General features: G+C 39.2%; 1 protein-coding gene across 3 annotated transcripts in view; it reads left to right on the top strand.

Annotated features, from left to right (window-relative positions):
• Positions 1–22,188, top strand: part of LOC146695941 (stromal membrane-associated protein 1-like) — a 167,718-nt gene that overhangs the window by 22,571 nt on the left and 122,959 nt on the right. For all 3 annotated transcript variants that reach the window (XM_085478424.1, XM_085478426.1, XM_085478427.1), the window contains exons 2-4: positions 5,584–5,717; positions 7,692–7,777; positions 15,326–15,401. In XM_085478424.1, the coding sequence (XP_085334550.1) occupies positions 5,584–5,717; positions 7,692–7,777; positions 15,326–15,401 (296 nt within the window). The remainder of the gene's footprint in view (positions 1–5,583; positions 5,718–7,691; positions 7,778–15,325; positions 15,402–22,188) is intronic.

A 22,188-nucleotide genomic window follows, 5' to 3' on the forward strand; every position in this document is an offset into this window, starting at 1 on the left:
GACATTACTTTTGAGTTTGATTCTGTAAAAAGTGACAAAAACATTAGCGTCTGCTGTACACTCTGTGGGAAGAAAATTCATTCTACAGCGAAAAATTCAACTTCAAATCTGAGCAAGCACTGAGCACGCTGCCACGGGAATGTGACATTCATAGAGAAACCCCCGGATCCCGCCTACTGACATGACCGCTGCGGCACCGGGCAAACCTCCACCGGCCCCTCTCCTGCTAAGCAGGTGAAAATAGATTAACCTCCTAAGACCCGAACTCTTCCACGGCATGCATTTTTAATTTCTCTTTGATATTTGGGCATATTGGGACCTGATGAATGTAAAAACAAAGAAATACCAAATTTTTGTTTCTAAGAAAAATGAGAGCTACATATGAGGATATTCATTTAAAATTTTGATAGAACAGTAGCAGAATAATGTCCGCGTAAGTGGATATCAGGCCCTTGTAGAGCAAAATTAAGTATTTTGGTCTAAATAACCCAAATTGTGATGTCCACATACAGTGGGGCAAAAAAGTATTTAGTCAGCCACCGATTGTTCAAGTTCCCCCACTTAAAATGATGACAGAGGTCAGTAATTTGCACCAGAGGTACACTTCAACTGTGAGAGACAGAATGTGGAAAAAAAAATCCATGAATCCACATGGTAGGATTTGTAAAGAATTTATTCGTAAATCAGGGTGGAAAATAAGTATTTGGTCACCTCAAACAAGGAAAATCTCTGACTCTCACAGACCTGTAACGTCTTCTGTAAGAAGCTTTTCTGTCCCCCACTCGTTACCTGTATGAATGGCACCTGTTTGAACTCATCATCTGTATAAAAGACACCTGTCCACAGCCTCAAACAGTCAGACTCCAAACTCCGCCATGGCCAAGACCAAAGAGCTTTCGAAGGACACCAGGAAAAGTATTGTAGACCTGCACCAGACTGGGAAGAGTGAATCTACAATAGGCAAGCAGCTTGGTGTGAAAAAATCAACTGTGGGAGCAATCATCAGAAAATAGAAGACATACAAGACCACTGATAATCTCCCTCGATCTGGGGCTCCACGCAAGATCTCATCCCGTGGGGTCAAAATGATCATGAGAACGGTGAGCAAAGATCCCAGAACCACACGGGGGGACCTGGTGAATGACCTGCAGAGAGCTGGGACCAAAGTAACAAAGGTCACCATCAGTAACACACTACAACGGCAGGGAATCAAATCCCGCAGTGCCAGACGTGTTCCGCTGCTGAAGCCAGTGCATGTCCAGGCCCGTCTGAAGTTTGCCAGAGAGCACATGGATGATACAGCAGAGGATTGGGAGAATGTCATGTGGTCAGATGAAACCAAAGTAGAACTTTTTGGTATAAACTCAACTCGTCGTGTTTGGAGGAAGAAGAATACTGAGTTGCATCCCAAGAACACCATACCTACTGTGAAGCATGGGGGTGGAAACATCATGCTATGGGGCTGTTTTTCTGCCAAGGGGACAGGACGACTGATCCGTGTTAAGGACAGAATGAATGGGGCCATGTATCGTGAGATTTTGAGCCAAAACCTCCTTCCATCAGTGAGAACTTTGAAGATGAAACGAGGCTGGGTCTTCCAACATGACAATGATCCAAAACACACCGCCCGGGCAACAAAGGAGTGGCTCCGTAAGAAGCATTTGAAAGTCCTGGAGTGGCCTAGCCAGTCTCCAGACCTCAACCCCATAGAAAATCTGTGGCGGGAGTTGAAAGTCCGTGTTGCTCGGCGACAGCCCCAAAACATCACTGCTCTCGAGAAGATCTGCATGGAGGAATGGGCCAAAATACCAGCTACTGTGTGTGCAAACCTGGTAAAGACCTATAGTAAACGTTTGACCTCTGTTATTGCCAACAAACGTTATGTTACAAAGTATTGAGTTGTATTTTTGTTATTGACCAAATACTTATTTTCCACCCTGATTTACGAATAAATTCTTTATAAATCCTACCATGTGGATTCATGGATTTTTTTTTCACATTCTGTCTCTCACAGTTGAAGTGTACCTCTGGTGCAAATTACTGACCTCTGTCATCATTTTAAGTGGGGGAACTTGCACAATCGGTGGCTGACTAAATACTTTTTTGCCCCACTGTATGTGGACGCCAGGTTCTAGGAGGTTAAAGAGTGACAAGACTTGGTGCCGCTTAAGCTTTGATTTTATTTATTTTTTGCTGTGTTTTACTTGCATCTATTTGAAAGAGCGAGTGTAAACACAAAAAATTATTTTATATGCCGGAATATGCAGAAAATAGGTTTAAATGTTAAACACATTTCTTCAAGTCAAAGACTGTTGTACATAATGTCATTTTCACTTGATGCAATGTGCATAAAGTTAAAAGATTAAAACTTATAAAACAAGTTTTAAAAAGACACTTTCTCATTTCATTCAATTTTATATGATGGATTATGCAGAAAAAATAGAGTTGGGCTAAAAGGTATTCAGGTTGTTTATCATGTTTTTTAAAAGTAATAAAGTAACTAATTACTTTTGAAAATAAGTAATCATAAAAGAAACTGGAAACTTTCTTGGAGAAGTACTCAGTAATTAGTAACTAATTACTATTTTCAAATAACTTGACGAACACTGGTGACAAGTTTGTGATACAAGAATAAAGTTACGTTGAAACCAAGCACACCATTGTTTTTCTTGTGACATTACCAATAAGTTTGATGTTGTCACATGGCCCTCTTCCTATTGAAAAAACAAAAGTTGTATCCAAGATGACCGACTTCTAAATGGCCACCATGGTCACCACCCATCTTGAGGAGTTTGCCCCCTCACATATACTAATGTGCCACAAACAGGACTTTAATATCACCAACCATTCCCATGTTATTACGGTGTATCCATATAAATGGCCCACCCTGTAGTTCTATAGTTCTTATCGATAGTTGCTGCAAAATGGCTCCACAGTGGCCCCTAGAATATTTCAAAAGAGCAGTGCCTGTGCTTTGTTTCATCTATGGGTCTGAAATCATGGAGCTATAACCTAAATCCAACAGGAAGTCAGCCACTTTGAGTTGAAAGTGTAATTATGGGGTCATTTTCAGGCCATATAATTTAACGAACTCCTCCTTGGGACTTTATCAGATCCACATGGCCTACGGTGAGTGGATTCTTAAGGCCTCAGTCATCTTGAGAAGCGTTTGAGGTTTCATGAAACACCGCCGTCATGGCTGCACGTCAAGTTTCGATCATTCGCCGTGAAGAAGGAAACTGCTATAATTTTGACCCTGGAAAGGTTTTCAAAACCACTTTTCTAAACTCAAAGCTGCTTTCATTGTGTTAAACACTGTTTTCATGATTACCTTTCATACTTTCAAGTAGGTTCTAAATTAAATTTAATAAATTTAATTAAAACTTTAATCACTAAATTGAAGTGAGAATGCATACAATAAAATTCAAGACTTTTTTTTTTTTGTCTTTAAAAGACAGACACTGACACAACCCTAAACGCCTAGGATGGTATCTTTCACTTTCAGATTAACTGCAGCCATTCTATTGACACATACATTCACATTTAATTGGCTTTTATATGTAATAAACTGCATGGGCTCTAATCAAATGATATCCATAAATGAAAACCACACGCCTTCATGCTTTTCCTTCAAGATTTAGGGATTCAGAATATTACTTCCTGCACCGTTTTGATAAGAATGTCTTTAAAATGTCTCAGAATATTATAAATGGCATTTAGCACATTCTGATATACTAAAGTGAGTGAGACAGTATTACCAAAGCAAAACAAGGCTTTGATTCTTGGTGCTTGGATTTTATGTTTTTATGTTTTTTAATTTCTGCTGAAACCTGATGGTGTACTTCACACAACTACAACACTTTGTCAAAGACTTTGTTCAAATTGTTTCTTGTGAGTTTGAATTTGTGTTGATTTGACTTTGTTAAAGCTGTTCACAACCTGCTGTTCTTTGTTCACTAGCAAACTTCTTCCAAAGCACGTCACATAAACTATAGTGGCAGAAATATTCACTCAACAATCCAAATCATTGAATTATGGTGTACCATTCACTTCCATGGCTACAGGTCTATAAAACCAAGAACCTAGATATGCAGAATGCTTCCGCAAACATTTGTGTTCAAGTGAAATGTTAATGCTTCAGCTTACCAAGATATTTTGGAAAATTTTATGCTCCCAACTTTGGGAAGATGTGTATATATAGATACAAACAGTGAGTTGATACCATATTAACTCCTATTGATCAGGGAAACAAAGTTCATATTCTTGTGAAAGTAGACAAATACTTTTGAAGTAGTGTAACTAACCACTACAAAAACCAGAATTTTAATTCAGTTGAATATTTTTTTCATATAGCTTCAAATCACAACATTTTGAAGGCACTTTATATTGTAAAGTAAATACAGTAATTCAGAGAAAACCTCATCAAACAGACAACCCTACCAAGCATTTGGCAACAGAGGGAAGGAAGAAACCTCCAGCAAAACTGGGCTAAGGGAGGGCCAGTTATCTTGTATCCACGGCTTGAAGTTGCCTCCCACCCTATCTCTAGGGCTGAAGAGAGGTACCTCATTTATCCTCAAGGTTATTCTTCCAAAGAACAAACCTCATGGCTTTTGGTGTTTTTTAGAACGTTGATTGACTGGTAAATGAAAGCTTTACCTTTGGGCTCGACACTCTTGTCACTCCAATGGTGCGGTACAGCACAGGTGCTCGGTTCTGTACCAAGCTCCTCCTTCCCATCCTTCATATCTCTTGTTCTGTCACATCTTAAAAGTGTTCAACTTGATCCACATCTGGCGCTACTAGGGAGGATGCTTAAGTCCACTGAACCTGTGTTTATTAAAGCAATTGGGCAGACCTTATGCTTTGTGACATTGTGTGTTATCATGTAGACCTTATAAAAGGTTAAACTCTGGCAATAAAAATATGCACACAGTTAGTAAATAGACTCGGAGGTGGTGCCAATTAAATCATGACTGATTCCTTTAAGTGGCTACCAAGACAATTCCTCACTTGATATAAGGCTGGTTAAGACCACTGGTCGATCCATTGTCCATTGTTGCTATATTCTGAGCCTAAAATTGGTAGCTTTATCTGACATTCATTTCAGAGTGATTATCCTTAACTGAAAATTCCAGGAGAGCAGTAGCTTAAAAACTGTTCAAACCAGTGGATAGCAGTGATTTAAGGGCCATGCTGGAGCCTAGAAAATCTAAAAAATAAATAATTTCACAGTATGTAGCAGCAAGTGCCAGGTACAGGTACCTTTTCATACTTGAAAGCATAGTTTTGTAGGATGGTGGTGGGGTAAAGAGCTTCAAAGAGAAGAGTACTCCTGGCTTGCTTTTTCATTTCAGTTGTATTTCATTGATTCTTTACTTCCTGCTGTTCTTTCACTTCCACAGTTTTGAGTTTATTTGGGTTTTTGAGTTCCTTTGCAGTCTAAATTGTTGAAAATGATTGGGATCAACTCACATGCAGCAGCAAGTCACTTAAACTACAACACAGCAGGAGTTTTACAATAAAACTGCAACCGGAGTAATTCATAGTGGAAATATCCTCTTTTCTTCTTTTCCATTTCAGGGCCTCGGTGGGCGTCATGGAACCTCGGGGTGTTCATGTGTATCCGCTGTGCCGGCATCCACCGCAACCTGGGTGTCCACATCTCCAGAGTCAAATCTGTCAATTTGGATCAGTGGACACCTGAGCAGATCCAGGTATGCAAATGATGCTCCCCATACTAGTACTGCTTTTAAGGCTTCTTAATGCATTGATATAACTTGTACCCCGTAATCTGTTATTGTTTAATTCTTTTAATGATCTCTGCCACTTACAAACAAAAGCTCACTGTATTTCTTTTTGTAGGTTTTAAATCTATGTAGTAAAGATCACAAATAATAGCAAAAACCTTAAGACTCATTGTTTTCACTTGTTGCTTGTGTGCAACCTGTTCTGCTTTCAAGGATGATTTACATTTGAAATTAGAGCATTTGGAACAAGGCAAATGGTCAAAATAGTAAAAACAACAGGAGGAAAGATTTATTATTTAGGTTTTTGAGTCTTTTTTCTTTCTTCTCATTTTTCATTCAGGCAAAGGCAAGAAACCCACCTCCAAATTATACGAAACATGATCCTTATGATTTTTTTTAATTACAGTTATCAAACAGTGATCTGGTTCATTTATGTTTCAAACATAAACAGGAGCTGCTGGTGCTTAATAGGGGTGGGAATAGAGAACTAGTTGGCAATAATACACCCTCAGTCTTTTCCTTTTATATGTACTGGCATGTTTCTTTTTTATACTTAAGCATACTTAAGGTTGCTAAACACACCTGAGTTGCCTCCGAGCATTTCAGAGACAATATAACAGCTGTCTTTTAAAGTTTGTCAAAAATCAAGAACAGACGCAATAAAGTATGGGCTCTATCAGAAAAATTAATAATAACATTTAAAATGAATAATGTCTTGCCAACATGCATCACTAAGGCCTAATGCAGCGTTCTGTTTTCATAGTAGATTCTACAGTCCTCATATAGTGTCCTAGCTCACTGACATTCTCATTTCTTTCTGTACACACATTTGCTGTGTGTTTAAAAACCTTTAATTGTTTTGTTTTTTTATATTTTATTGTGTGTAATCCATTTTTCATAAACAACTATTATCCTTCTGGGCAAAGGACATTAAAGATGGCAGGAAAGGAGGAATGGAGACCGCAGAGAAGGTGGTGAAGGAGGAGGTTGGTGTGAGAGTGGAGGATGCTCGGAGGCAGATAATCTGCTGTTGCGACCCCTGAAGAGAGCAGCAAAAAGAAAAAGATGTATTATACTATTGTTGTATTTAGAGCTGGCTCAGCCAAAAAAAGAATAAATAAACAGCCCTAAGACATGTTGGCATGAGCAAATGCTAAAAACCCAGATGGTACCCCCCAAAAAAGTGCATTTTAAGGGTTACCTTGATAGGTGAAGTTATGCATATACTGCAAGGTCACTCTGTATGCACTGACACAGCCTCAGAAATCCACTGTTTAGTATGCATTCAGTGTTTTTACACACACACACACGCAGCCATGTGCAGTACATGCACAGCAGCATGTGTGCAAATGCACATGCAGAGGGAATACAGAGAGCCTAATGCTAATTTGTAAGTGCGGAGCTGTGTTTTGTGGATAACTAGCATATCACATTGATTTTATTTCACACTCTGTGTTTGTGTGTGTCTGTGTACATCTGTGAAGCTCACACAGCAGTACTCGCTTGGTGTGTAGCAGGGGAAAGGTGTGTGCCTGTGCGTTTCTCCCGTGCTGTGCCGATCCATCAGCTGAGTGCGAGTGGAACGGGGCTCAGTCTGAATGTTAATCACTGTTTTCAATGACTAATTAATTCTGGATGGCTGATTATTCCGACTCCGTCTCCTCCACTTCTCCTATCATCACCCCATTCATCACCCTCCTCTTAATTTAGCCCTGACACATACGGCCAGTGTGTCTTTCACTTGGCATGTGCGTGTTTGTGTGCGAGTGGGAAGGAATCTGCAGCAAATTGAGTTGAATGCAAATGTGAAGTATGAAAGAACTCGCTGTGTGTGTTTGACAAGGTCTTAAATGTGTTTTACCGACTGCCTTTTCTGTATTAATGACACAGTTTTTCCGTCTTTTCTCTCTCGGCTCTTTTTCCTTCCTCCCCTCCTCGTAGAGTATGGTGGACATGGGCAACACCAGGGCCAGACAGCTGTATGAAGCCCACCTACCGGAGAACTTCAGGCGACCACAGACGGACCAGTATCCTCCTCCTGCTGTCTCCCTCACTCTTTTTTTTTATTATTCTCAGCCTCTATTCTCGTAAAAACAGATGCACTGGAATAAAGCATCGCTCTCACTGAACACTTTAATCACTGCTTTCATATTACATATGCATTAAAACTGCCAACTTCAGTACACACAGATATAAAAGCCTCTGTTTCGCCACACATGTCGGGATATCTACATGCAAATATAAAAGCTCCTGTCATCATGTAGCTACATATAAACTCTAAATGTCACCATAAATAAGTAGTTTATGCATTATACCACCATACAGGTCAAAGGTTTGGACATATCACATTATATCAAGCACAAAACTTTAAATATTTCAGTCTTTGGTTTCATAACTGCTTTGTAAACTCTCCATTCATCAGCCAGCTTCATGAAGTCATCACCTGGAGCTCTTCCAGCAGTCTCAAAGGAGTTCCCATATATGCCGAGCACTTGTTGGCTGCTTTTCCTTCACTCTGCGCTTCATCAAAAACCGCATCACTTGGATTTGAGGTGATGGGGCAAGTGACCTGACGCAACACTCCATCACTCGGCTTCTTTATCAAATGGGCCTTTAAAGAACCTGTGGGGCTGTGTTCAGGCTGCACAGTGGAGACACTGGGCCATTAGGTCTCAAATCAACACAAGTCTTCTGCCCTCCAATATGCATAAACTTTTATGGTATAACGTTTGAATATATAATGGTTGCCGGGAAATTTTAGCTTCATATATCAAATCGTTTTAAAGAAATATTTTTTTGGAAGGTGGTCCATCAAACCACTTTGAGCCTTTTTTTTTTCGCACGTTAAAATCTATGACAGTGTTTACACATTAAATTTTTCCCTGGCCTTTATTGTTAGAATCAGAATCTGTAATTTGGGACAAATGCAAAAAAAAAAAATGTTTGAGTATTGGTTTGTTTAAAATTTGGAGCTGGACTCGGCTTTTTCATATTTTAACCAGCCGATACTCATTTTTTGATGTATGTGAGATGCAGAAAAAAACAACTGGATTTGAATTGAAAATGCAGAATTTACAGCACATTTTAATTTGCAGGGTTTTTTTTTTTTACTGTACAGTAAATTCCTTATGTCCCAATAAGGAAAGATTTTTTTAAAAAAGTGGTTTTATAATTAGTAATTGACTGTGCCAGTTACCTGTTCAATTTATTTTTACTACAAATCCCTAAAATGTTTAAATATATTGTAAGTGATTTTATTTTTTTGTGTTTCTGCAAATACTGATAAATAATCAAAAGTCAGAAAGCTTTACAGCAACAAGATAAAGATGCAGTCCTTTTTCATTATGACGTTACAATCTCAAATCGAACTCATTGTGGTTATCAGGCTTGAGCTTCAGCTGCACACACATCGCCACACATCATTTCCACACAGAGGCTTGCCACTTCTGCATCTTTCCGCACATTTAACCGGGACATATCGAGCAGTTTGTGTTTATACGCAGAGCTGTAACAGCGCTTTCCAGCTTGCCCTTTTCCAAGATACAAGACAAGACAGCTGTGTGGTTAACACACCAGCATATGTTCATATTTCCACCAGCAGACCAAAATAAATAATCTCCCTGTTTGAAATGTTCCTCTAATACCCTATCTTGTATCTGGCAGGCCCATTTGTGCGGGTGGTCATCATTCTTCACTCTTTTGAAGTCCATTAGTTGCTCTGACAGCATCGCCGCTGGCTGAAAGCAGCAGATAACAGACCCAGGATTAGAGGAGCTCGCGCCTGAATGTGGCTGTTTCTGTGTGTACTCCTCTGTTTATACTCACGCAGCTTCTCAGCCCTGCTGTTTACTGTGCTTATGTATATAAATGACGAAATGGACTTTGAGTCCTGTCTCTGTATTTTGTGTGTGTGTGTGTGTGTGTGTGTGTGAGTTTGAATGCATTGATATTCATAGATGCAGGCGTGTTTTACACACGTATGGACTAAAATGGGATTTGAGATTAATGTTGTCTTAGAAAATGTTTTAAATACTGTTTTAAATAAAAATACCAGTAATGCAGCAGTATTTTATCAAGTTAGTCACATTTGAACATGTGCTTTTACTTTAAATGTTTTAATCTTAGACCAGCTTTTTTGTTAGTTATCAATGTGGAAAAAAAATGAATTATATGAAACTAACAGGTGCATCAAATGTGTAATTTGTGGTGATTTTTGTAGTATTAGGTTTTGAAATTGAAAATAGAAATTGAAACAGCATGTGGGTAGCGCAGATGAGGTCTTTCTGTTGATACTTGGTAAAATAGTCCCCAGTATTACAGTGTTATAAATATGAAATGAGTTTAATTGTGACCCAGACTTTGATTTTATGTCAAAGAACAGCAGTCGCCCTTATGTCAGAATCCCTGCCCCCTTTGGTGTGTTTTATCGGTCTTTCATGAGATTTGTGGTCACGTGTGCCTAACCACCGTGTCACCAGGCCACACATTTATCCACTACAGCCGTGAGTGCCATGGTTGGTATCTCAGTGCAGCATCCTAGTTCTGCTCTGCTGTTTCTAGTCAACAGTAATAAATAAGCAGTGTGTTTGAGACGCAGCCACAGCAGGCCTCCTCTTCCAGCCTATCTAGCAGCTCCACTCGTGCGGGTGGTCATCATTTTTCAATCTTCTAAAGTCTTTTACTTGATCCGACAGAAGCGTCACTGCTGAAATAGGCAGATAAGAACGTCAGGATTTGCGGCACAGCAGCACGCAGTTGTGTTGGTTTGTGTGTTTAGGGAAAGATAGAGTGAGAGAGTGAGGTTGATTGTTTGTGTATCCTCACTTATCTCACTGTCGTGTGCGTGTTTTTCCTTTGACATTGTTGGGGTTCTTAGTGTAAATGTGTTCTCCTATTACCTCAGTTGTTCGTGTGCCCCCCTTTTTATCTGGGAAAAGTTTGCTGATCCATCAAATGGAGTGAACATTATAAGTCATGTCACTCGCAGCGTGTGGCAAAGAATCAAAATCCATGTCTAGACCGAGCGTCTTTTATTAAACTTCCTGGTGATCATGAAATGGAGAGACGAGCATCGCACATATGGAAATCAGACATGTTAATAGTTTGTTTTTGTTTTCTTTTACATCATTTTTTTGCCCTTTTTAAAAGAGAAACATTATAACTATGCCCAAAAGTGATACATTCTAGCAAATTGGAAAAGTGGAAGAAAATGGATGGATGGCTAAATTGTATATAAATTTAAATACTGTATGGGTTTCAAACGTAATATTCAGTACTGTGCAAAAGTCTCGAGTCAACCCTTAATTCTTTTTATAGTTTGCTTCTAATGAGCTGACCTTTTAAGGTGGTGTTGAGGCATCTTTTTCAGGCTGTTTTTTTTCCCCCACTCAATAAACGTTTTTTTGTTAGTTTGTTTGTTAAGCCACTTAAAAGTGACCTGTTAATCATTCGAGCATAAAACTGGACCCAGGATGAACCACTGTTGTATCTACACAGAACAGACAACCTGGCAGAGAACCGATTTTACATGTCTGTCACCAAAATGCAAAATTTGTTCCCATTTCTTTGGCTGATTTTATGAAAACTGTTAAAGACAACATTTAGACAGAGGAAATCAGGAGAGAGACCAACAGCTGTCTGATTCATTCAGGTGTCCGACTCCAATTAACTGAAATCCTCTGCAGTATTACGCTGTCTATTATTCTCCTGACATACAGCCTTCTGTTCATGGCCCAAACGTTTAGCTGCCGATTGTCAGCAAAGGGAACTTTTCAAATCTCTTAGCCCAAACCTTGTGTTCCTGCCCCAGAAGTGGTTAAAGACTTGTCATCTGAGGCCACTACTAGAAAGCCTTCTTGACATAACTTTTACTGATTTGGAATCTTGTGTTCTTTATTTAGAAAACACTTTTTTGATGAATTTGCTTCCCTTCAGCTCTCAGTCAACAAATGTTCAGGCATCGATCTTCTAATGGTGCGCTCACTTTAGATCTGCCTCATCGTGTTTAGGATACAATTGATCCAGTTTCTGCCGGGCCCTTTTACAAACACTCAGTCTAATCAGGATTTAAAGCTGACAAAGCCCCTCTTCACTCTTTCTGACACTTTCACTTAGTTGTGATTAGAGCTGGGTGATAGAACGATAACGATATGTATCGCGATATAACTATTACTCGATAGAGAAATTAAGCTATCGCGATAGACCTCGCCGCTCTTGTCCTCTTTAAAAAAAAAAAAAAAAAAAAAAAAAGTCAGCCAATCCAAATTAAGTAGCGCAGAGCCGAACCAATCACAGCCGCAGCGTCACGTCGCGTGACTTGTTACCTACAGCACAAGTGCCAAGCCGCATGTGTGTTTGTTTGGGAAGCAGCCAGCGGGTAATGGAGCCAGCGCGTAATGGAGGAAATGAGTGTGCCGACTAGAAAAATCAACCGAGCGTGACCGAAGAGAAAACAGATGATGGTTCCAACGTCGGAGAGATTGTTGAACGGAAGAGCCATAGAAGTTCCGTAGTGTGAAGGTATTTCGGCTATTTCAAGTCTGACAAAAAACAGAGTAGCGTGCACTGTAAATTGTGCCGAAAGCAAGTCTGGAAATACAATAAACTGGTGCATGCGTCACACTGTGCGCCACGTTATTGTTTCGGTGAAATGAATTTCTACAATACTGTTACTGTTAAGTCTACTCTCTGCAGTGTTTAAATGCTTACATATACACACAGTTACTGTCCCTCCACACTTACGACTCGGTTCTGCTTCTATGCCGCAGCTTTGTTTACTTTTTCCCACCGAGGCTTCTAGACTTCTGATTGGCCAACATTTCTGCACGGTTAGGAATCTAGCGCCACCTGCTGCTTTGGCATGTTCATAGCAGCGTTTTCCTTCATTTCTGCCTTTATGTGTGGACGGATTATTTTTTAAAACGAAAACGGAAAATCTCCGTTTTCAAAAATACCCGTGTACGTGTGGACGTAGCCTCAGTCTCTGACTGGAAGCGCTAATTCGTCATTCGGCTTTTGTCAGACTAAAGTAACTGTTAAAACTGTTTGAAAAGCTCAGCTATACAACAAGGAGAGATTGAGAATTTCCTTTTAGTTCTCAGTTTATTTGATATTGACAAAAGTTAGTCAGTTTTGTCTGTTCTTCTGTAAAACAAACTAAGATTTATTTTTAGAATTAATATTTTGTTTCTAAGTGGAATTGACAATTTAGTCTGTTTCGTTTGTTCTATTTTGAAACTTAAACGCTTTAGCGGCTGCCTTTTGTTTAGTTTGCAATATTTGCCTTTATTTATCTGAAAAAGTCTCATGTTCCTTAAGTACATCTACCCTGTTGAACTTATTATGGGAAATAAATACTTAAATAAAAACAAGCTGCTGATTATTTCACATTTTACTTGTGAGCAACGGCACATTTAAATCTTACAAATATAGTTATTTGGCTTATATCGTGATAGATATCGTTATCGCCTGAAATGAAAAAAACATATCGTGATATGAAAAAATCTCATATCGCCCAGCTCTAGTTGTGATGCTGTAATTTCTCGTCAGGTTACTTGCTGAGCAAATTTCTGCTGCAGACTTTAGCGACGCATCATTTCAAACAGGTGAGCAGTGCAGTAAATATGAAATCCTTTGATTTACATCAACAATCCTCTGATAGATTGATTAAATCAAGCAATTGCATAATTGTTTTTACCTTTACACAAAGTGTTCAACATAGTTACTGCTGCTAATCTCCCAATGTGATGTCAGATTTAGGGATAATGGTCAATATAAAAGAATAAAAGTGATCAGTATTATTATTCTGAGATGTGACGCTTCTGTTACCTAGCCTCTCATCTCACATATTTCTAAGGGGCAAAAGTGTACAAACCTTTGGTTTCAATGTAAGTTGTAGCAAAAACTGCAGCTAGTGTTTCTGCTAATAAAATCCTCTGTACAGAACACCTTGAACTCTTTTCTTGAGGTGATGATTTTGAGTGGAATCTTCCAGAACATTAACTTTAGTCTTTTTTTACCTTTTTTGCATGACTCACTTTCTCTTAAGAGTCACCTCACAGATATGCGTCTCGCTGTTTTCCTTTAGAACTTGCTGATATAGTTAAAAAATTAACTGTTCCTTCCCCGATGACTAGCTGTCCCTGCACGAATACAACACACAGGTTGAATCTGTTATACTTCTGTCGCCTCTGAGTTTTATAACATAGATAAGGTTCTTATGCTGCAATGAAGTGTTTTCTGTAACTCTAACGATTGTCGAATGAATCAAAAAGTTGTGTTTTGGTCAAAAAACCTTCTAACAGCCTCCTTGTGATTTTCACTGTCTTGTTGTTTCGTGTTATCCCAATGGTGGTCCCATGAGCATTGTACAGCTTGACTTTTACTTGCTCTTGGAGGGAGCAAGTCTTGTTGGTAGCTTAGTTTTGTACACTTTAGAGATGATTCCTGAACCTATAAAGATGGTTCTGTGTCCTGGTATACCCAGTGTGCCCAGGTCAGTTGTTGCTTAACCTTCAGATTGTTGTAGAAATGTTTTTGTAGCATCATGAGCAACATCAGCTCTTTTTCTGAAGCCAATGTAGCCTCGTTTCTTCAGGCAAAGAGTCTTTCTGAAATATATGTTGTGAAGACCAGATTTAAGAGATTGCTGTTCAACAAGTAAAGTACAGCCGATCATCATCCCACTAATTGAAAACAGCAGAAATAATTACATCTTATTATCGATTGCTCATCACTGAGGTTGACATTTTCCCAGTACATAAATTCTGTCAAATATTTCATTTTAATTTATCTAACAGGATTCTGTTTTTCTTTTAGCACATTGGGATGATCCGAATGTAGAAAATCTAAACGTTTCCTCCATCACTGAAACGTTGAATCTTGTGCTTCTGACAAATATAGACACAATTGTCTGTAGCATGCATTGGCACTGGCATCAGTACTGATGCTAGTCTATGTTAAGAGTTTTTTTTAATTGCTCACTCCTACAATCATCCACTTAACCTTGTTTCAAGGCTCTACATCAGCGTCTGCTTTTGATCCTGACACACATGCTGTAATTCTAGCAGCCTCCTGAGGTCATTGTCAATTAAAGATAAACATAAAGCTTTTGAACAGACAGGAACGTTCGTCACCACACATTATCTACATCTCTAATCTCAGTGTATTCAAGTTGACGACTATTCCACAGAATACATATCATAAAGCTTATGAGTGCACGTTGTGAAAGTTTTTCTAGAAGCAAGTTTAACCAACTATCTTGAAATATCCTTGGATCCTTATTTTGGGGGATTATTAAATATTATTTAACAAAATCTCAGTTTCAGTAGTTGCTGGAACATAAAACGTGTATGCATACGACTTAAAAAAACAAAACAAAAACAAGGATTGAAAAGACTTTTTCTTCTCCTGCAAGTTTTACTACTACTCCCACCTTTGCTGTGCAGAATTCCCGTGTACACTCGGTGCATGCTGTTTCTCTATGATGCGTCTCGTGGTGTGTGTGTGTGTGTGTGTAAGTATTGTCCACTTGGATACCTTTGTGCACGGCTTCAGTCCTTAACCCCGACCTTCAGAGCAGTGGAAGTCTTTATCCGGGACAAGTATGAGAGGAAAAAGTACTACAACAAAGAGGCTTCGGCCACAGCTCAAGTGAGTATCAACAACACTGTTTGTGTTTTACAGTTTGTGAGTGTATGTTATTGTTGTGGTTCCATGCAGCGCTGCCACGGTTGGAGGCGATTTCATGTAACCTCAGTGTGAGTGGTTGCTTGGTGGCTCTTTGATTGATGTGCTTAAGACAGAAAGCAACATAAATGTAAAATGACGGCTTTTCTGTCCCTTGAGCTTTGCTTTTTTTATTGGGAAACCTACCTTTTTCCCCTCTTTAATAAAAAAAAAAAAAAAAAAAAAAAGCTTTAACAGTAGCAAACACTGCATGCCAAAGTTTTCTTTAATCATGAAATAGGATTTTTTTTTCCACCCCTTTCCTTTTCCTGAGAAACCAATGATTTCTGAAAGGCTGAAACCTGCAACAAATAGTGTTTGGCAGCTGCCGTGTTTAAAGTTAAAATGTATTACTCATCATGTTTGGCATCTTTTCCTCGCACAAGACTTGTGAATGCCTTCCAGTAGGAACTTTTCATGCCAGAACCTCAGTTTCTTTCAGTGCACTTATCTTTCACTCAGCCTGAAAAATTAGTTGGGGTTTTTTTTGTTTTTTTTAACTGCCACTGACCTTTTGTGCACTTTAATCTGTTGTAAAAAGGATGTTTGCTAAGCAAAAAATCTTTTTCAACCCAAACAATAGTCTTGCTGGATCCAATACAAAGAGTTGCTGAACACAGTTGGAGAATAACCTTTCAAAAACACTGTTATCTTCTCATACAGGTCTTTATCAGTAAGTAGATAACTGTGTTTATGTGTGTGTGTGTCGGTGTCACGACTGAAGCTCTGTGTGGGTGAAGGGAGAAAAAGGACATGATGGTGTAGGTGTGTTTGTGGGCGGATGAGTGCACATATCCTTGTCTTGTTTCCACAGAGATATCAGAGGTGCGTGCATCTCTGCATGTTTCAGTGAGTGGGCTGTTTCTGTACTGTGAGTTACTCCGTGAAGGGCGGTGTGAAACTCCACAGAAATTGGTGTGATGCAGTCAGACTGTGTGTCTGTGTTCACATATGTATCACCTTGTATACTCCCAAAAAAAGGACAAAAAAAGGAGAGAACTGGCAGTTGTTATTATCCATAAACAACAACAGCACAAAATGTCTACATGCTTTCTGCAAAGTTACGAATTGTTAGGCTAACTTGTAACTAGCCATCTTTAGCAATTTAGCAACAGAAATAATCTCATAATTTTTGGACAGATTTGAATTAGCTAGTTAACGCTAGCTTACATGTCATGGTTTAGTGAAACACTAAAATTGGACTTTTCTTAACATCAATGCTTTTCATAGGCTCATGTTTTATGTTAGAATCTGACCAAAGTTGGATTTTAAGCAGAAATACCTGCCAAATTGTCAAAGTGTGCTAGAGTTTATTTTAAAGTTTCAAATGGTGGTGTCATAATGTATTACCTTTGATATACTGTATTTAACACACTGGGTAACTTTCATCGCTCTGCCTTTTCAAAGGCTATCCTCCTCCTGATGTATTTTGGTACTGAAGTAAGTATAATCTCAAATAACTTTAATTTCACTGGCTATTCAAAACAGCCCTAGAGCATGATGCTACCACTACCATGCTCGACAGTGGATATAGTGTTCTTAGGTTTGAAAACACACAATGAGTTGTATGTTTGTTTGAACTGATGATTTTGGAATCTGCAGTTGCTCAAAGAGACCCTCACACCTTGTGTAAATCTACAATTCTCCTTCGTAGATTCTCACTGAGTTCCTTGGAGTTTGCCATTGTTCTGAGTATTGGTCAGTTAAATTAGTGCTGTCAAACAAATCCTGTCTATGTCGGCAAAGAGAAATGCCCGTTTGTTGTCAGTTACAATTACTAACAAGAAGCTAATAATCAGTTTCCTTGTCAAGTTAAAGACATTGTAGAACCCTCAGCACCACTTATTCAAAGATCTAAGTCAGTGTATGTTTTTATTTGACCTTTGTGGATTAGAGAAAATCCAGTTCAAACTGTACAATCAATCTGCACTGAAAAAGAAATCATCAACAGCTCCATGACAATTTGTGCTGGTAAGTGTATGCATGTAAACTTTGGACCACAACTGAATACTGTATATCATCTATATTCAATACTGATGCTCATTTGGGTAACGCAAAGACATTAGATACTTTTCAAACTTCAGCAACTTCCACCAGCGTGCTATGTATGAGGTGTTTGTGTCGATATTCTGTGTTTGGTTGTCTTCAGCGGTGTTGCTTTGCATTATGGCCAAATATCTACACTTTAGTCTCGTCTGTCTAAAGGATTATCGGGTTGTAAACAAACCAAATGAGTATACTTTTTTTTTTTTTTTTTTTTTTTTTTTATAGGTTTGGCTTGGAGTTGTGCGGGAAGAGTGTTGAAAGAATTTGGTCCAAGTGTTGTATCACTTCTGAAGGTTTCCTGCACTATTCTCACACTGGCACAGACATTACGTGCACTTTGTAGTAGAGAGCTCAGAAGGTTAAACTACCTGATCCAATGAACGACTTTAAAACTTTAGATCAGATTAAATCTGGCATTTGCTGGTTCACATGCAGCGCTGTCAGGGAATGTCTAGAAAAATTCAGGCGTGCTGAGCCTATGTGATGAAAGCTTTCCAGCTGAGGCCGCTGAACTATTACTGCGTGAGCTTTTTTGTTAAATTTTTAAGCCAATAGGTGAGAGGTGTAAAACAATGAAAGATGGAATATTAGACTAATAGATGCAGTCTGTCAAGGAAGTAAACTACCTAACTGAAGAACTACCATGTGGTTTTTGGATAAGCTCCATTTTTAAGGATCTGAATGATTTTTTGCAACAAAATAGTTTCTTTATTACATCAGCTAATTCATTTTTTTGTTCTACAACTCCTTTAAGGTAGATTTACATGATTCACATTTTTGAGTAATCCTTTTTTAACTTATGCCGGGCCTTGATACCTTCAGTTTAGAGTGCCCCCTTACTGATTTCCCATTTTTGTGTTTACATGTGTTATTTTTGTCTAATATTTACATTTGTTTGACAATCTGAAGCATTTAAGTCAGTCAAACATACAAAAATGGGAAATCAAGAAGGGGGCGAATGCTTTTTCACACCACTGTATCTATTAAACGTGCTTTTTTTAGCTCCTTTCCTGCCTCCTTTTAAGCCAACTTTCTTTTGATTGACTGCCTGTTTGAACAGCAGATGGGCGGGGCTTCTGAGCTCATAGTCAGAGCTGTGCGCCTGACATGACCATATTAGTTAAATCATTGACAGTAGACAAAGTCTGTGAAACTGTTAACTCTGAGCTTTGCCTCACAGGCAGTACTTGCAGATATGCTCACCTCTTTATTTAAAATTGAGTCCTGTCTGAAACAAAATAGATAAAAACAGAGAATCTGATGCGACAATTGTGGTGGACTGTGTGGAATTCAGAAGGATGCAATCTTTGCTGCAACAGCATCACATCCATCACCTGCACCTCCAGCATGCTGTTTAAAATACATAGATAAATAAAAACAATAATAATAATACAGTGTGATGATGCAACTGCAGTGACAGAATGACACAAAATGTTTCTGGGTGCTGTGTGTCCAATCCATAAATCAAACCAGTGGATGCCTTAAAGTCATTCCAATACACGAGCACACATGTGCATACGCCAACTGTAGCTCAGGGTTACTGTAGCCCGCCCTCTCCTCTTCGTTCTCCATCTGCGCGAAACTGTTTAAAGTGATAATGAGTTGTTTTTAATAATTAATTTGCATATAAAAGCCAAGCCGTCTGCGTGGGTGGCAGAAACAGATCCTAGATCACAGTCTGGCTGCTGGCAATGCTTCAGAGAAAGCCAGAGACAACACAGAGTGTGTGAGAGAGGCAAGAGGCGAGTGGGACAAAGGGGGGAAAAATGCATAAACTGAGAAACAGAAGCGAATGAGGGAAACTTAGACATTGCAATGGAATAAATATGCACCAGAGGAAGCCTGCTGTGAACAAGCCAGTGTGAATTAAAGCACTGCTTGGTTTTTATATTTCAGAGTGTTTCCTTTGTGCTGAAACTTTTTGTTGTTCATTTTGTCTGCCTGCTGTCAGATTGAAGCCTCGCTAGTTTGAGTGAAGAGCGTTTTTGTAACGATTGAAATTGCTTTGTGTCATTTCTGTAATGTTATTATTACATCACAGTAATGACTCGAGGGCTTTGTATTTACAGATAAACACACTGTGAAGACGAAGGTTGCTTTACTTTGACAAATGTAAGGCTCATGTTGGCAGACATGAGGATGAGCAGCTGATGCTGTTCCACTTGTTTATGTGCCTTCTATCAGGCAAGGGACAAACTCAGGCTCAATACAGAACAAGCCAGCCATGATTTTTGTTTATTTTTTTTGTATATTAAAGGAGGTTGCTGTCCTGTTTCCAGATATGTAAGCATATAAGCTATGCTGCCGCAGAAGGAGGAGGCTTTCCCCAGGCAGCCCTTCCAAACAAGCCGTTCCTGATTGTACTGTCATGAACTTTTAACATTTAACATGCTGACTGAATCAGAGACGTGGCTCTTGAGTTTTTTGCAATTTGTCTGAGAATGTATGATCTGACCTTGGGGTGAATTGTCTGGGAAGATTGTGGCATTGTGTTGACACATACCTGGATATTGCAGACCAGCAAAGTGCCAGATTTTCTGCTTTTATTGAGGTGGTCACACTTGTTCCTGATCATCTATTCATGTTACATGCAGTTCGCTTATACTTATATTGGCTTATACTGCACACACATACACTGTGTGCACAATTATTAAAGTTGTATTTTTGAGCATTAATTTCATTATGGATCAAGGACAGTCAGTCCAAAATGTTAATGAACCTAAACCTGAATGTTTAAGAATGTAAAAGTGAATTATGCAATTAATTTTAAAAATGAACATTTTCCCATCTCACTAGTTTGTTTGCAAATGTTAAAGTGAGAATAATAAAACAACTCTCAGCCTCCCAGACACTGTTCAGAGAGGTGTACTGTTTCCCTACACTGTAAATCTCCCGTTTAAGCAAGGCCCACAGGTTCTCACGGGTTTAGGCCTCCTTCCTGACCTTTGGCCATGTCATTATCTTTTCATGCTGAAGGCGTTTACCTGCTACCCATGTACTGGAGTACTTCGATGCATGCGATGGAGCATTGTACTGCATAAAAATCATGGTCTTCTTAAAAGATGCAGACTTTTTCCTGTACCACTGCTTGTAGAAAGTGTCTTCTAAAAACTGGCAGTAGGTTTTGGAGTTGATTTTCGAGCCATCTTCACCCTGAAAAGGTCCAACCAGCTCATCTTTAATAATACCACCTCCACCTTGCTGGTGTCCGAGTCGAAGTGGAGCTCTGTGTCCATTATTGATGCAGCCACAGGCCCATCCATCTGGTCCATCAAGAGTCACTCTCATCTCATCAGTCTATAAAACCTTTGAAAAATCTGTCTTCAAATATTTCTTGGCCCAGTCTTCAGGTTTCGACTTGTGTGTTTTAACTGTTTACTCAGTGGAATCTGGTGGCTTTGAGACCAAGAAAGTGACTTCAGTAGTTGTCATAAAGGGCTGTCTGGTGTGTGTTTTTGCTGACCCTATCCACAGCTTTAGCTCTAACCTTCCTGTTAGCAGCGTGCTGTGGCTCTGTCCTTCACATTAAGTTGTGAGCAGTCCAGTTGTAGCTTAATGCTTAATAGTTATTTATTTGTAACATCTCAAGTGGAGAAAATTCTGACTTGTGAACTTGGAAGGTGGTCTGTTCTTCCAGGAGGCTAAAGGAATAGTAAGTGATAGTAAGTGACTTGACTTTACAGAACTTTACAAACATGTTTGACTTCAAAAGTACAAAAACCTTTGTCCTTGAGTTCAATATTAAAGTCTCCTGTTTGAACAACTGCGTTTCCATATTTGAAGCCAGATCTTCTGTTAGCAAGAGATGTGATACAACAGCTTCTTACCATTTCTGAAAGTCTGAGAGGGGGGAAAAAGAGATTGTGTAATGTCAAACAGCCTTGTTGATGCTTGCAAATCCTACTGCTTGAAGTTCTGGTTTTTTTTTTACTTCTTTAGAAAGCCAGTAAAAAGAGAACTTGATAGAGTGCAGTGGTCTTTTGTCATCTCTGAATGCATGCATGCTTTTCCCCCTGCCTGAGTAGCATGCTCTCATTGTTCTGCTGTGAGTAAATTAGTTGGATTGTGTTTGTGTATAAACCACAAATGATTTCAGTGTTACTGGAATCAACAATCCATCAAAGTGCATCTTGCAAACCCTCGGTGATGAGCCCAGTGATTGGCCTAAAAATGTCACAAGAGAGCAGCGCGGTCGCCTTGGAGGAAGGCTGCTGATTTTTAACCTTATTTGCCTGTGTTAGTCATGAGTGTCCTCCCCGCAGTGTCCACAGTACTTACCAATGTTGTACATGTTCTAGCAGCTAGCTGTGGCAACCTAGTTAACTTCTGCCATGCTCTGACATGTTATTTTCTGACGTCAGTGAGCAGATGAGCTACGGGGAAGGTTAGACAGAGGTCGCTTTAAGTTTGTTTTTTTTGGTTCAGGAGAACAACACAGATTTCTCATTTTGTGAAAAGGATGGGTTGACAATTACATTTGATTGCGGCTTACATTGCAGCTACTTGTTGTGCAATTTAAATACAGTAAGTCACTTTTACCTTTTCATTTAGCCAGCATACAGTAGACATTAAATCCACCTGAGGCAGAGATTGACCCGCTATTAAGGGTTTGCTATAGATGTGGCTGTTAGTAACATCAGAAATATGTAGAAGGTGACATTCAAAG

Source organism: Copadichromis virginalis, linkage group LG13 (assembly GCF_057382275.1).
Source record: "Copadichromis virginalis isolate Kocher_CV1m ecotype Utaka linkage group LG13, C_Virginalis_male_GT1.1, whole genome shotgun sequence".
Taxonomy (NCBI): domain Eukaryota; kingdom Metazoa; phylum Chordata; class Actinopteri; order Cichliformes; family Cichlidae; genus Copadichromis; species Copadichromis virginalis.